Source organism: Fundulus heteroclitus, chromosome 22, assembly GCF_011125445.2.
Source record: "Fundulus heteroclitus isolate FHET01 chromosome 22, MU-UCD_Fhet_4.1, whole genome shotgun sequence".
NCBI lineage: Eukaryota > Metazoa > Chordata > Actinopteri > Cyprinodontiformes > Fundulidae > Fundulus > Fundulus heteroclitus.
This window is the reverse complement of record NC_046382.1, coordinates 9,736,324-9,750,921: the sequence shown is the minus strand read 5'-3', so window position 1 is coordinate 9,750,921 and position 14,598 is coordinate 9,736,324. Positions and strand designations below refer to the sequence as shown.

General features: G+C 38.8%; 1 protein-coding gene across 1 annotated transcript in view; it reads left to right on the top strand.

The window, feature by feature from the left end:
* The window catches only part of LOC105921153 (adhesion G protein-coupled receptor A3), a 277,946-nt gene that overhangs the window by 229,968 nt on the left and 33,380 nt on the right, over positions 1–14,598 (top strand). The window contains exon 16 of the mRNA XM_036126251.1: positions 3,919–4,042. Within this exon, the coding sequence (XP_035982144.1) occupies positions 3,919–4,042 (124 nt within the window). The remainder of the gene's footprint in view (positions 1–3,918; positions 4,043–14,598) is intronic.

Genomic DNA, 14,598 nt, shown 5'->3' with positions numbered 1-14,598 from the left:
TATATCATTTCAAACGGAGACAGTGTCTGAATATCCCCCACAAAAAAAAAACATAAGAATACATGGAGGGATTATTAAAAGATTAGATGGTGCGGTAACTCACACATCCTTACAAATATACGTTGGAAATGTCTGACCTATTTAGACTATCTTCTGTCAATTGGATGGAAAGCAATGATGTGGGTTGAGTGCCCAGCTCAGGGCTGCGTGGACCCAGTTTGGTCGCAATGGTAGCAAAGAGCTTCTTTTTTTTTTTTTTTCTTTTTTTCTTTTTTTCTCCCAGTGTCCTGTCTAGCAATATGGCAATAGGAATTGATGTCTCAATGCCAGATAGAGCTCGACAGATTTTGCTTTTACAAGTGGAGCGAACAGCTTTCGCCATAGTGCTCCACTTGATTTATGCTTGTAAATAGCTTTATTGTGATTCCTGCAAGGAGAATTTCAAATTATATGGACATGACAATGGGAGAGTAAAGGAAGAATAAAAAGTGAAAGAAAAGAAAAAAGGTGAAAGAAAGAGGAGATAAAAGGGAGAGAATGATAAAACCTTCTTTGTCTGCTCCATCACCTGGAAAGAGACGCAAAAAGAACAGTACAACCAACAGACATAAAGCAACAGATACAATCGAATAACACCTAGATGCCATTGCTAAATCATATATATTATTATGTAAGCTGACATGTGTAATGTGATACTTGAAAAAAGAAAGTGAAAGAACATAAATAAATAAATAAATTATAAGATTACTGTATATAAGTGAACACTTATATACAGCAAAGAGCTTTTTGCATTCAGGGTTCATATGCAGTCTGGAAAAGTCTGGGATTTTAATAAAGTGTTTTCCCAGGCAGGAATGATATGGACGTCCTTCCTGCTTTGTGTTACACGTGTTCTTTCTTGTGTTCTTCCTCCATTTTCTTCCTACTTTTTGTTTTTTCCATCCTTCATTCCTTTTTTTTCCTCCTTCTGCCCTTTATTCCTCATTTCTGTCCTTGTTTTCTTTCCCCCGTTTCTTCCTAAAATGTTTTCTATATGTTTTTGCGGGCTTGTTTTTTTTTTAAAGGCTGTTCTGTAGAAACATCTCCCATAAATTCATATCAAACTGTTATTTTTTTATGGTATTTCAAGCTGGACCAAAAGGACTAAGAGCTCAAACCTGGAAAAGTCTTGAATTTGATGTTTGAAAATCTCTTGGGACCCTGTAATATGTGAAAACCTTATCTTAAAAACCTTAATTTTGTAGTTTTTCCTTTAAATCCAGCAGAGTGATTGTTGCATAATGCAGTTCTATTTGCTGGTTAGTGTGTATTTTGTTGAGTAACTTGTGTGTTGCATGCTTACTGATGCTGTGATGCTGGCAGATGAATATGCATAGTTACTCGGGCTTGAAATATTATGTGGTGAAACATATTCAATTGATCCTATCCTAACAGAATTCAATTGATTCTGTTTTATCCTCCGTAAGTGAACCATCTGAGTCCTTGAAGTGTTCGTATTTCAAGACCTTTCTTATTCATTCTTTCATTTTGCATTCTGAGGAGTGCTTAAAGAGCATCTATATAAACACCAGTCTCTTAAATGTTCAGTCAGAATGAGCTTAAAAAAGCAGCAGGGCTCAGCCTCTGAGGTTTATTCTTGGTTTTTCAGCTTGTTGGTTCTTTAGATCTCAGGAATAGCACTTCTTTTAAACAAAAATACAATTTAAACATGTCAGTGGTCAGTAGAACATACAGAAAAATACAAATTTCACCTTTCAGATGTCTTCTAAAAATGTATCAGTGACATTAATTCAACTCTATAGTAGCTAATTAGATAAGTATGGATCCACTTAATATTTCCTTCCCTAATCTTTAATTGACTGAAGAATGAATCCCAAGTTTGGTAAATGAAAGTATTTGTAGTCATGAAATAAGTCTTTACAGAATGTTTGGCAGATTTATTTCATTTTGACCGGGCCATAGAAGCGGGAGAAACGCTTGTCTTTATGCTTTTCACCGCTTGGTATAATGGGATTCACCAAAACAGGGAAGCTATTTGTATCCCACGCTTCGTTGCTTCCTTTGTGTTTCCAAAATCAGAATATCCATTGCCATAGGAAGCGAGAGAGCAGGTGCTGGTCATTTTGCCACCTGGCAGTTTTAGCAGTTTAGCTATGAAAATGAATTTGGCCGACTGGATGCAGAGCAGGAAACGGATCACCATAATGTACCAGCACACACACAGGCTGACTAGATTTGCAAGAAGATGTGGATTTAGCAGTGGCCGATTTCAGGTTTAAAAGAAATATTAGGATTAGATTTCTATGAACTGGGGTGAAAGTCGCACAGTATGCGGACCGTAGTTTTTTTGCATCATACAGTTAATGCAAACATTTAAAAAAGATGTATAATACTGTCTAAACTGAAAGGCAGCAGTAATTCTTGATCCTAGTGCCAAAGAGCCGATGGTACCATCAGAGCACGCAGCCAAAGCGGAGCCAATAAATGAGAACCAGAGTTTTTCTTCAGAAGCGATTGTACAAAGGACAATAAATGTCCGGGTACTGTATATATTATACACTAAATTTTGGTAGGTGTAATTAGTCCTTTCGCTAACAAATATCCCATCTGTTTGAAAGCTCTGCCAAGCACTGCTCTGGTTTTATTATGTCGGCTCATAAAATGCATGAAGTCACAGTCGGGGACTCGTTGCAGTGGTTTCCAACACCAGGGCCTACAAAAAGCCCTCTTCTGGTCAAATTATCGAGCTGTCTTAGCCTTGTTTTTGTCTAAAACGGACAACTAACCTTAGTTGCTTTGTATTCCTCCAGCAAAGCACCTTAATCCTTCCCACCTATACGCACTGAAGCTCTTAGGGGCGGCAAAACCTATTTCACATTCTTCTGTTGTTTTTGCTCATCATTTCAAAATCTACAGCACTAAATCTATATACACCACAGTTTTCTTAGTCAAACTGGGAGATGTCTGTCATCAACCAATCAATCAATCAATAAATCAATCAATCAATCAATCAGTCAGTCACTCAGTCAAATGTTATTTGTATAGCACTTTACAACAGTCACCGTTGTGCCAAAATGATTTCCAGTACTAAAAGAAATACAAATATTCTCTCAAATCCGTTAAATTAATGTTCACGTTTATTTTAATGATCTGTCCTGAGTCATGAACTATGAGCCACGGGGGGGGTTCAATTTAAGGGAGTCAAACAAAGTTGAAATTGCTCAGCGAGTCATGGTCCTTGGCTGTCATTGCTTTAAGGAAGAAGTTTTTTAATAAGGGGATAAATGTGAATTTTCTGAAACCAAATCATTACTGATTACATCAGCATGCAAAACAACTTTGCTTTTTTAAAGATGAGACTACCTCTGATTTTGGTGACGTCTGTAACTTCGGAAAATCAGTGTCAACTGACTTAAAATGCTGTCTACACACAACAACAACAACAACAAACTCTATTAAACAAAGAAAAGGACATTTCAGCCAGCGTCTGGCTGTTCCAAGCATAAACCTGTAAAACTGTGCGTGGAGGGGAGGCAGCAACAAGCTTGAGGTAGCAGCGTTGGTGCATCAACAGATATCGTTGCTGCTGTCCTTCCAAAAAAAAAAGAGAAAGTCTATTAAGATTCAAAGCTATTTAAAACCTAAAGAACATGCAAACATGTGGGAGAACGGCGTGGTTAAGAACTGGATGAGTCAGTGTGCAGCCCACATGGAGAAGTTGTGCACGCCTGTTTGCACTCCTTAGTCCCAGTGAGCTGCATTACCGGCTCTTCCTGCAGGGCGATTTAAGGAACCCGGCCTGTTAAAACACCGATGGGCCGTCTATCCTTACAAACATGCGTAAATTACACGTGAACACATTAGTGCTCAGCTGCACCTGCTAACTTCTTGCTTCATTCTCCTTTTTTTTTCCGGCAGCGCTATCCGCATCAGCAGGAAGGGATGGCACATGCTTCTCAACTTCTGTTTCCACACGGCGCTGACCTTCACCGTGTTTGCCGGTGGCATCAATCGAATCAAATACCCCATCATCTGTCAAGCGGTAAGTGCATTCTCTTTTCTTTCGCGCTCTCATCGCCCAGCTTTTCAGAAAGAGAAGGAAAAAAAATGGATTGTGAATGTGTATCTGAGTGTCAACAACCAGGTCAACGTGTGCAGCCCGTGAACCCGGAGCAACCTTGGTTTTATGCTTTCACGGTTCGGCTGTGTGTGCGGTGCCAGACGTTCCTTTAGGAAGGCGGCGACACAATCTACTGGAATAATTCATGCTTTTGTCCCACATAAATAGGCCCGGTTCCTCTGGTTTTGGTTTGTCTGTGCGACCACATTGACCAAAAAAAATTATCCTGTATAAGCGATTTATGTCAATATTATAAAATGGATTCTGTCATACTTTTTTTTTAAATAAATACCTATACTAATGACACATTTACATGTGGATAAATGGGTTTTTTGGATTTTACATTCTTTCATTTTGTTGGTTCGGGTTTAAAATGGGTTCTACTTGTGCATCTCAATGAATTAAAAAGTCATTACAATCTTTTTTTTTTCTTTTTTTAATAAATACATTTCATTAATGAAATATTCAGACATAGTAAATAGAATCATATACTTTGTTTCAAGTGTTTATTTGTGCGGATTTGGATTATTATAGCCTTCAGTTAATAAAAACCCAGAATTCAGTTCCTCAGTGAGCTTGAATAAGACGAATAAGAAAGATTTTTATAACAAAATAACTATTTACGGGGATTCTATACGCTATCCACATGAGAACCGCTGACTTGACGGCTGTTTAGCAGACATTCATGGATAGCCTTAACAAGGAGAATAAGCCATGAAAGGTCATTACTAAAGAAGCTGGATTTTTCCAAAATGCTTGTTTCCGAGTAATCCACTGGAAAGTGCGTTCGAGATCCAAGCTAGAGCTCAAAGCACTCCTCGAATGGTTCAAGTACTTTTATTTCTGAAATTATTGTTAGCTGCAGCCCTAGCCACGCCACACCTGCGTTCTGGACAAGGCTTCAGCTGTCACCATCCTCTTGTTAAGCCGACCTCGACCACAAAAAGCATCAAATGGGTCTTACCTGGGCCAAGCAGAACAACAACTGGGCTTTTGTTGAGTCCTTTTCATTTGACTTTTAAGGTCCCAGAGTCTGGCAGAAGTGTAAATAGGCACACAAGCAAAGTTATCGAGGTTTATTGTGAGCTTACCGCAGTCAGTTATGATTTTGACAAGTCTGCCGGTGTTGTAGGTGGTGCAGCACCTTAACACCTCAGCAGAGCCAAAAAGTATTGAGTGGACTTCTGGAACATACTTTTCAGGAGGTGGAAATTTCTGCTTTAAAATTATGTTTTATTTGTATTGGTCTTATGTAATTTTCCCTAAAAGATAAAATTTTATGTTTTTTTCATTAGCTGTAAGTAAAAATCGGCACATTCAACAGAAACAAATGCTTAAAATATCAGACTACATCTATGTGAGTTTATTTTTTTTCTTAAATATTAAACTTATTAACCTTTTTGATACTATTGTAATTAACGGCGTTCATATAAAGGGATTGTCTTGATGTTATTTGTAGCCCCTTGAGTTTAGCCAGTTTTGTTCATTTTAATTCTTTCATATATGAAGAGAGAAATTGCTCGGTCACTCCACCTTTTTCTGCTGACTTGTTTTGGAGAATTCATCTTGGTCCTTTTGATGTAAGCAGTTCTCTGGGCCTGCATTGGATGTACTGTCAGTGCGATCACATTTTCGGTGCTCTCCGCAGCCCACGGAGCTGAATGAGCGAGTTAGAAGGAGCGACACGGAGACTTTAGTTGTCAGGACTGATTTGGAAACAGGACATGCTTTTTTTTTTTTTCTTTCTTTTTTTTTTTTTTTTTTTGCCTGCAAGCAATTTGCTATTTTTAGGATTCATAAAAATGAAACGGAGGTGAAACATGAAGGAATGCCATAAAATATATTAACGTCTGTGCTTTAAATAAAGACTGTGATTAATATTAAAATGGAAGAAAAAAAACGGATGCTGTTCATGAACTGCAGCTAAGGTTTTTCTCTTTATTGTTTGAGATGTATTTATAACGAGACATAAGCAAGCCAACGTGAACTTTTAAAAGGCCTGACTCCTTCCATTAAGGCCTCCACCTTTGTAGTTGGTGAACGTGGTTTTGCGAAGGATCCTCCGCCGTCCACTCAGCTCAGTAGGAGGGTCTTTAGTTCACCTTTCTACAAACAAACACCTCTTTTTTTTTTTTTCCATTTTCCAGTCACAGCTTTTGCTGCCTTCTGTCACTCCGTGTTTGTTTCAGTGCAGCTCGTTCGCACTCCGTTTTTGTGAGCCACAGCACATTCGGGACTCGGCTGTCTCCTCTGCCTCCGCTGGCACTTAAGGCGTCCCCTCAGTCCGCAGAGTAAAGACTCGGCTGCTACCTGATGAAATGTGCCCAGCTTCTCCCCGGGCTGCCGTGTCTTTTCTCGCCGGGGTAACTGTCACCGAACGGCGGAAGTTTGTCACAAAAAGCATGGCCTGTCCACCTACGTGCCCGCCTACTGTTTAACATCCCCCTGCTAATTTCACGTTATGAAAATATGCGGTTCCGCTGTGCCGTTAAGGAAGTGAATCCCTGACACCTTTTCTAATTTTAAGCAAACCTTTCCCGACCATGAATTTCTGACCACTGGCAGGAAAAACGAGCAATGTTACACATTTTTTTACCCCATCGTAACATCGTTGTGATGAGGGGGGAAAAATACAGTGTTACCATAATGCTTTATTATAAAGTTGTCACGACGGAACTGCTTGACAACAGCCGACTTCTACTCGCCAGGACAGAAGGATGTAATAAAAAAAATAAAAATTGGGAGTTTGCCGGTTTGTTTAAACAAATCCGTTTTTCTTCCAGCCGTCTAAATGTCAGTGTACCCTTTACGCCGACGTTCAAAGTGAAAGAGCAGCAACGCCGAGGCTAATGCTGATAGCCGCCGCTCCCCGTCTCGCCTGTGTAACGCGACACGTTCGGCTGAGGCTCAAATGGAAGCCGCGTGGGAGGGAGACCCGAGCCCAGAGCAGCACGCCGCTTTAGCAGTCAATAATAGTCACAACACACAAAGCACAACAGAAACAACTCCCGCTGCTATTTTTGTCTGCACACAATTAAAGCAGCGCCGTCTGCGTTTTGACCCAAGTGTTAGCGTCGTTTGAGCTGTATCACATGATGTTACAGGTCAATATGCAGCACTTGAGCTGAGCGATATAGGGGAAAGAAATCATATTGATCGATATCGATCATTATCAAAACATTTGCAACATATATTTATAAGTGTAGCTCTGGCTATTTTATGCTGTTGCTCAATGACCTATTTTTTTAAATAAAGACCACTGGATGCAAACACGACCCTTTATTCGACTGTCCTCTCTGAACGCTGCAAAGCTTGGTGATGGAGCCTCCCTGGGTCTGCGTTGTGATTGGTTGGGAGGATGTAATTACCGTGGTATTAACCTACATGCTGGGCTAGAATGCAAAAGGAAGGAAAGCTGCTCTTCTGTTGAACTTTTTGTAGACCCCATGTTTTTCTATTGAACCACACGTCTATCAATCAATATATATTGTTATTGAATATATTGATATTGAATATATTGATGCTCCGTGAGGCCTGCCCTTCTCAAAAACTCGCCTATGTAACTTGAGGGGTTGTATCCGTCGCTGAATGGGTCATGTGATCGAGAGTGGTTACAGCAGTCGTAGTACAACAAGACAAACAGATAAACCCTTACCTTATCAGACATATTTTTTTGGTTGTCTAGTGTCGGGTTTAACCTAGAGGGCGGAATGTGATCTTGTCTTTACAAGTGACCCCATGACTTTTCTATCTGCTGGTCCAAAGTGGTCTGCTGTCAGATTCTAAAACATGGAGGGAGATTGTTTCATTTTGTGACAGTGCTGCTTTTCCAGTGGTCCTCAGGGGCGATAGACCTGAAAGTTACAGGTCTAGCGCCCCTAGTGGTGAAAAAGTCACATGGTGCTGCTTTAAATGGAATCACAAAGTGAACTTGTTGTACTGAGTTATCAGCAAGTCATAGCATTAGCCTAGCACCTGAAGAAGATCTTCAGGTAGCAAGATGTTAGGTTTCACTACAGCAGCTTTTAAAAACCTACTTATTGCTCTGTTGGAGCAGATAAGATATTCAAGAAGCCAAAAAATAAAATAAAAGCCTGTGTCAAATACCTGAACAAATCATGAACAGATTATTTTGCAAGGACAGTGTCTTTATTACATACAACCATGTATGCTATACTTTATTATTCCCTAAATACTCGTAGACAGTGTTGTGTCTGTTCACCCTTAATAAGAATTAATTATTAAACTCGGTTAAACTAGGTTAAAATTAATTGATTCATGTTCATAAATCACCTCTTCCATAGTTTGCACAGCTTTTGCTCCCAGTCAACAATCCGCAGTTTCCACTAATGTCTGCCAAATGTTGAAAGTTGAAGTAGTCTTGCACAAAAAAACTCAACAATTTTACGTTTGTTATGATAGTTTTCCAGCTATAAAGTCTGAATCAAGTCAGGTCAGTTATACATAATTTTAATCCCCATGGAGTTTAGCCAACATGATGTTTATCTTTAACAAATTTTTTTTTTTTCAGTTTAAGCATATTAGCTGGTACAACATTCTGTCCTGTAAATTAAATGTCTCTAAATCAAGCTACAGTTTATCTGCGCCTTGTTGCTCCATTTCTGTCCATAAACAAAACCAAAAACATCAATCTGCAAAAATAAGGCCCCCGTTGAACCTGATCCATTTAAAAGTCGAGGCTTCGGTTAATATCCTTACACATAACGTGAGTCCTCTTTAAAGCGAGGACCCAAATTACCTATGGGGGTCCTTACAAGCTGCCCAGCTGCGCACAGACACTCATCAGACACTGAGAGCGCAGCTCAGGAGAAAACGTTGTGGCTTTTCTCTATAAAACATCCAAAGTTTACCCTTAAAAAAAAAAAACACGGTCAATTGTTCAATCACCCCAGACAGATTACCATTAAATGACTTAAAGAGGAGGTTCCTGTGATGTACCCCACATGAAAAACAGCATCGTTCAATTCAAAGTTCTCAAAATATGTGAGCTCCACTTCTAAAACATGTTTCTTTGACAAGTTAATGCACGAAACCTGATATTAATATCCGTTAGGTAGCTTTTTAAGAGCTTTACAAAGTAATATCATTACACATAAATTCACAGGTGGGAATTTTACTCGTCAACCGTATAATTAGGCACATTTTAGATTAAGATCTTTTATATTGTGTGCGTGGAATTGCAATAAAAGATCATTTGGAAAAAATTGCTTTTTGCACTATGTTGCTGGATATTCAAACTGTCTGCAAGTTTCAGTTCAGTTGTTTACTCTGTCAGTGTCTTCTTGCACTTTTCCAGTTTACTTAATTTGTCACTTTATTTATTTTTTTTACACATGAAAAGTAATCAGGTTGATCAAACTGACAATGCAGTCTCTTGTAAAGCTGTACTGACAAATAGTTAGAGCTGTTTAAGGTAGAAAGACATTGAGATTTCTTTTGCTTGAAAGTTGGAGCAGACTCAAATAAAGGGATTTGTGTTCCAGACGTTTAATCTCATCCAGGAATGAAAATTAGACCTTAAAACGTAGGTTTTGAAAACTGCTAGCTTGGAGGAACCTTTAAAATAAAAACAGGAGAATTTTACCCCTGGAGTGTCTTCAAGTCTGTTAAATTAAACCATTTGCACCTTTTATTTTTTAATGACTCTCTTTAGCATCTCTTCAGTACGAGTTACTTGTAACAGGAAATATTAGCGTTATAACCATGAATGCACGAAACTGCTGAGCGGATGATTGAAATGTTAAATTCTGCATACTCAGCTGTAGGCTCCATTACGGTTTGTGTGTTGCCGTGATAACCGGGTTGTGAGACACAACTGGTGTGGATCTTGAGTATCAAAATTAACCTAAATCGTTGCTAATTAGGTTTCAAGATTGAATCGCAGCTGATAATGATGATTAATATTTAATATAGATTTTTACTTGCTTTCTGGAAGTGGTTTCAATCACCTAGAAGGAAATCTGAGAAAAGAAAATTGATTGTTAAACGGGTACATGGGCCAACTAATTAAAGTGGGATGTAAATTACAGAGTACAGTTTCACTGACAAAAATGAGTAAAATGTTTACAAAAGCTAAAATATGAATGTAAGTTACGTTTATTTTTTGGGACTGCAGCTGAACATGGATGTGCAGGAATCAGATAGGGTTGAATTAGGCTGTTTTACCAGGAGGAATCGGAAGTGATCATTATGAAATAAAAAATAAAGAGACCAAGATAACCTTAAAACTAGTCTGGAGTGATATTTCAGTGGACCTGCAACCATAACATGGCAGATTGTACGAGTCATTGTTGGAGAGTCTAACAGCAACCTCTTGGGTTTTCTACTGTGGGTCAATGGCTAAACGAGCCGGCACTTTCTGTTACACATTTCCCATTAGCAAAAGGGAGCAGAAAGAAGATAAAATCTTATTTTGTCTGGCCCTAGACAAAAAAATCTAAATAACTTTGCTAAGCAGCTACAGCCAAAATAAAGCAATACTATAACAAATGTCTCTGTTCAAATAAATCAACAAACATTTTTAAGGAAAATATCAACATTTACGTATAATAATAAATAATAAATTCACAATGTACAAGGCAGATATCTATCTATCTATCTATCTATCTATCTATCTATCTATCTATCTATCTATCTATCTATCTATCTATCTATCTATCTATCTATCTATCTATCTATCTATCTATCTATCTATCTATCTATCTATCTATCTAACATACATACATACATACATACATACATACATACATACATACACTCAATACATGTACAGAAAAAGCCTAAAATGAATCTCTACATATTAATACTGACTAAATATACTTTGTTTATACATATGCTTAAATTGACAAATATTGTTACAACTTTTGAGATCTTCATGAAGTGAATTCCACAGTTTTACCCCAATAACTGAAGGACACATTTGTTTAAGTGTTGTGCGTGCAAATTGGTGTTTGAAATTAGATTTTCTCCTACTAAACTCATTTTCTAAGCAATTTTCTGAGCACTGTGCGGTTTCTGAGCAAAACCACACAGTGATGGATGAACACAAGGCAGACGGAATCATGGCAATAATAAGATGGATAGCAGCTCCAGTGGAAGGTTGTACTTTGTGAGTTACAGGAAGTAACTCACAGTACAGTCTCTGCTGGGCCTTCTTTCAAACAGTGTCCATGAGGACCATCTCAGGTTCTGAGAATCAATACTAATAATAATGATACATTTCAACTGTAATGCACTTTACATTTGACCTCAAATCTCAAAGTGCTACAATGACAAACAGATAAAAACAACATAAAAATTTAACGTAAAAATCAAGAGGCTTTATTGTCATATGTGTAACCATAATGACATTTTGATGGGGCAGACACTGGCTCAGAATTTACATTAATACACATAACACACAGACACAACAAAACATGGTCTTTCCACTGTTGCTTGTACTGGCAAACAACAACACTCTCTGAGGGGCGTAAGCGTACATATAGTCCATAGCAGTCTAAGTTATTCTGCAATAAATCAGTTGCGGAATTGTGCAATTTGCATGGATGTCCCTGAGAGATTGGGAGTGTGTGAATACACATTTGCAAGTAAGAGGCAGTTCACATGATTTTCATCAGGGGTCCGTTCTTCGTACGTCGCTAACTCAGTTAGCAGGATTTCATTGTTGACGATTTGGCATGATCTTGGATCGTTTGGTTCTTCAAAAGACATCCTGCACTTGTTGTCATAGCAACATGTGCGCCAGCTTAAACCTGCTCGCGAGCAGGCTTATTTCATGTAAACAAGATTAGATCACGGCTGTATAAGCGGAGGAGATAGGAAGTCTGTCGTAGCCATGTCCATTTTTACGACAGCAACCTGTTGCGGAAGGTGCAAGAATAATTTGCAGAGTTTTTCGAATTAATCGCGTATTGCGCAATAGACAGGATCCTTTAGAGCAGCGCGACAGTGTAGAGAGATTTTTCTTGGTGGCTGTTATAAACAGACAAACACATCATTTAACAGTGGCTTTTAAAGAGGAAAAAGTGGTGTTGGAGCCATAAATCTAAAATATTTAAGTTATTTGTATGATGGTTTGCTTTTTATTTTTATCCTATAGTAAGAATATTTGTTCGGGCCATTTTATTGTGAAGTTTAGTTTACTTTGAAAGGCTTGCTTCCTGTCGAGCCGTATATTGTATTAGAAAAAACTATGGATGGATTATCTAGCCACGGAGCAATACAGTTTTACCGTGTAAACTGTGTATGACTTGGAAAAGGAAAATTTTCATTTTTTATGGATAAAGATTTTTTTTTTTTTGTTAAAATTCCCAATTTGCACGTGTCCTTTACTTCCCGTGTCTAAGGAATGACACTGAAATTTGGATCTCTTGACATAACAAGTGCCTTTTTAAAATAAAGTATAATAATTAAAGGCTACCGTTTTGTAGAATATTCTTGTATTTCACTTTTACTTGTCCCCATGTTCTAGTGGGTCCCGTGGAGGCTCTGATATAAAAGAACAAAGTTAATATCAAATTATTAAAATGCAAAAATTCATGCTGTAGAATGTGATAGAAACATCTACCATGGACAGTATTTACGCATTAATTTGTCTGCTGCTTTTTGCCAGCCCTCTCTCCTGGCTTTAACAGATTTTGAGGTGTTTTAATTAATGACTCAAATTCGGCATAACCTTCCATTAAAAGCTCGTGTTCTGCTTGGGAGAAAAACTGTGGGCGTTCTTTGGCCATGCTGAACAGCCAATAGCAGCGCTGCTGATCATTGTTTCTACTATCGATACATTTCCCCTTTTAAACAAACGCATGAACGCGCAGTTGTCTCAGATAACTCAATCCAGCCATACTAATCGTAAACAACAGGTGTGTTCGAAGAACCCAATTAGCCGGATCAGGATTAGCCGGATGAAATCATCTTGGATGTCTCATTTGATCTTGGATGTTTTAAGCAACGTACGAAGAACGGACCCCAGATCTGAAACCTGCGCACCCAGTTGTGTGTTTGTAACATGTGAGGTTTGTTGATTCTCAGCCGGGGGGGCGATGGGCCTTACAGCTTTGGGAAAGAAGCTGTTTTTGATTTAACGTTCCCCGATGGAAGTGCATTGCCTGGGTGGGATCTGCAGCAATACATCTGAATTTGTCTGGCCCAGGATGGTTCCTAGGAAGAGGAAGTGATCCACAGTCGACAGTTTTGTTAAGGATAGTAAGGCAGTGTGTTGGTGTTCTCTGAAAGTCCACCATTATTGTCATCGTCTTGAGCGGCTTAAGCTCCAGGTGGTTCTGACCAGCTGACCAGAATGGCTGCAGTCCCAGGTTGATCAGATGCCGACCTGTTTGCATCAATCAAAGGATTTCATGACAAAAGACATCAGGGCTGAACGTCTTTAGTCATTTAACATCTTGATGATTCATTTCATGGGGAACGGGGTGATGGTGGAGCGATTGAAGCATGAGGGAATCTCACCCAGCTCCAGAGACTTGGTCCGCAGTACCACCAAAACAATGACTCCCTGTTTGCCCTCGCCATATTAGTCTGTGCTCCCGTCTTTGATGAAGCAAAGGACTGCGGAGCCCTTATCGGCGTGTAAATAGATGAATGCCTTTGAGTGTGACACCCCCTTCAGTGGACCACCTAAATGCAATCCTTCTGCAATTAAAAATTCAGCCCGAGTAATCAGAGATGCTTTTATCTGCACCGTGTGCACGAGAGAGGGAGAGTTTATTATATTGGTAATTATACTTTTATTTAGCCATATAATCCAAGTGAGGTCAAGGCAAGACAAAAGCAAGACGATATCTTTGAACATACTCAGAAGGTTAAAGTGAATGAAACTGAAGGTTTTAGTCCTTTGCAATTAACACATTTAGAAATGCTTTTCTCAGAAATATATCCAGAACTAAAGCTTCATGAAATTAGCCATGGTGGATATGGCTTTGAAATGTCTGAAAAAGAAAGATTTAAAGGGCAAATTATCATTTCCTTCAGTTTACTCTTCAATTCTGGGGCGAGTATTGTTCAGTGGGAAGAGTAGCCGTCTTGTAATCTAAACTTATATAAACTATATACACATACTTATATAAACATATATATATATATATATTTAATATGAATAACATGTAAAATATTTCAGCACCTAATTTCCTAGTAGTTGATAGTGTTAGTACATCCACTGACTGTAGAATTACCTGTGAAACGTTTTCACACAGCCAGAATACTGCTTGCTGTTGCAACCAAATCCTGTGGGATTCTGTGAGAGTAGGGAGTAGCAAGATGGCGGCCAGTAACTTCAGTTTTTCGGCAAAATCAGCACTCCAGTCTATAATATAGCTCAGTGCCTTACCACCGCTAAGAAGCCTTAAGTTATCCCACAATCCTCTGCGTGACCTATAAGCTCCGCCCAACTCACACAAATTAGGGAAAATGTCCAGTGAGGAGAGAGCGCACTTTGTAGTTCA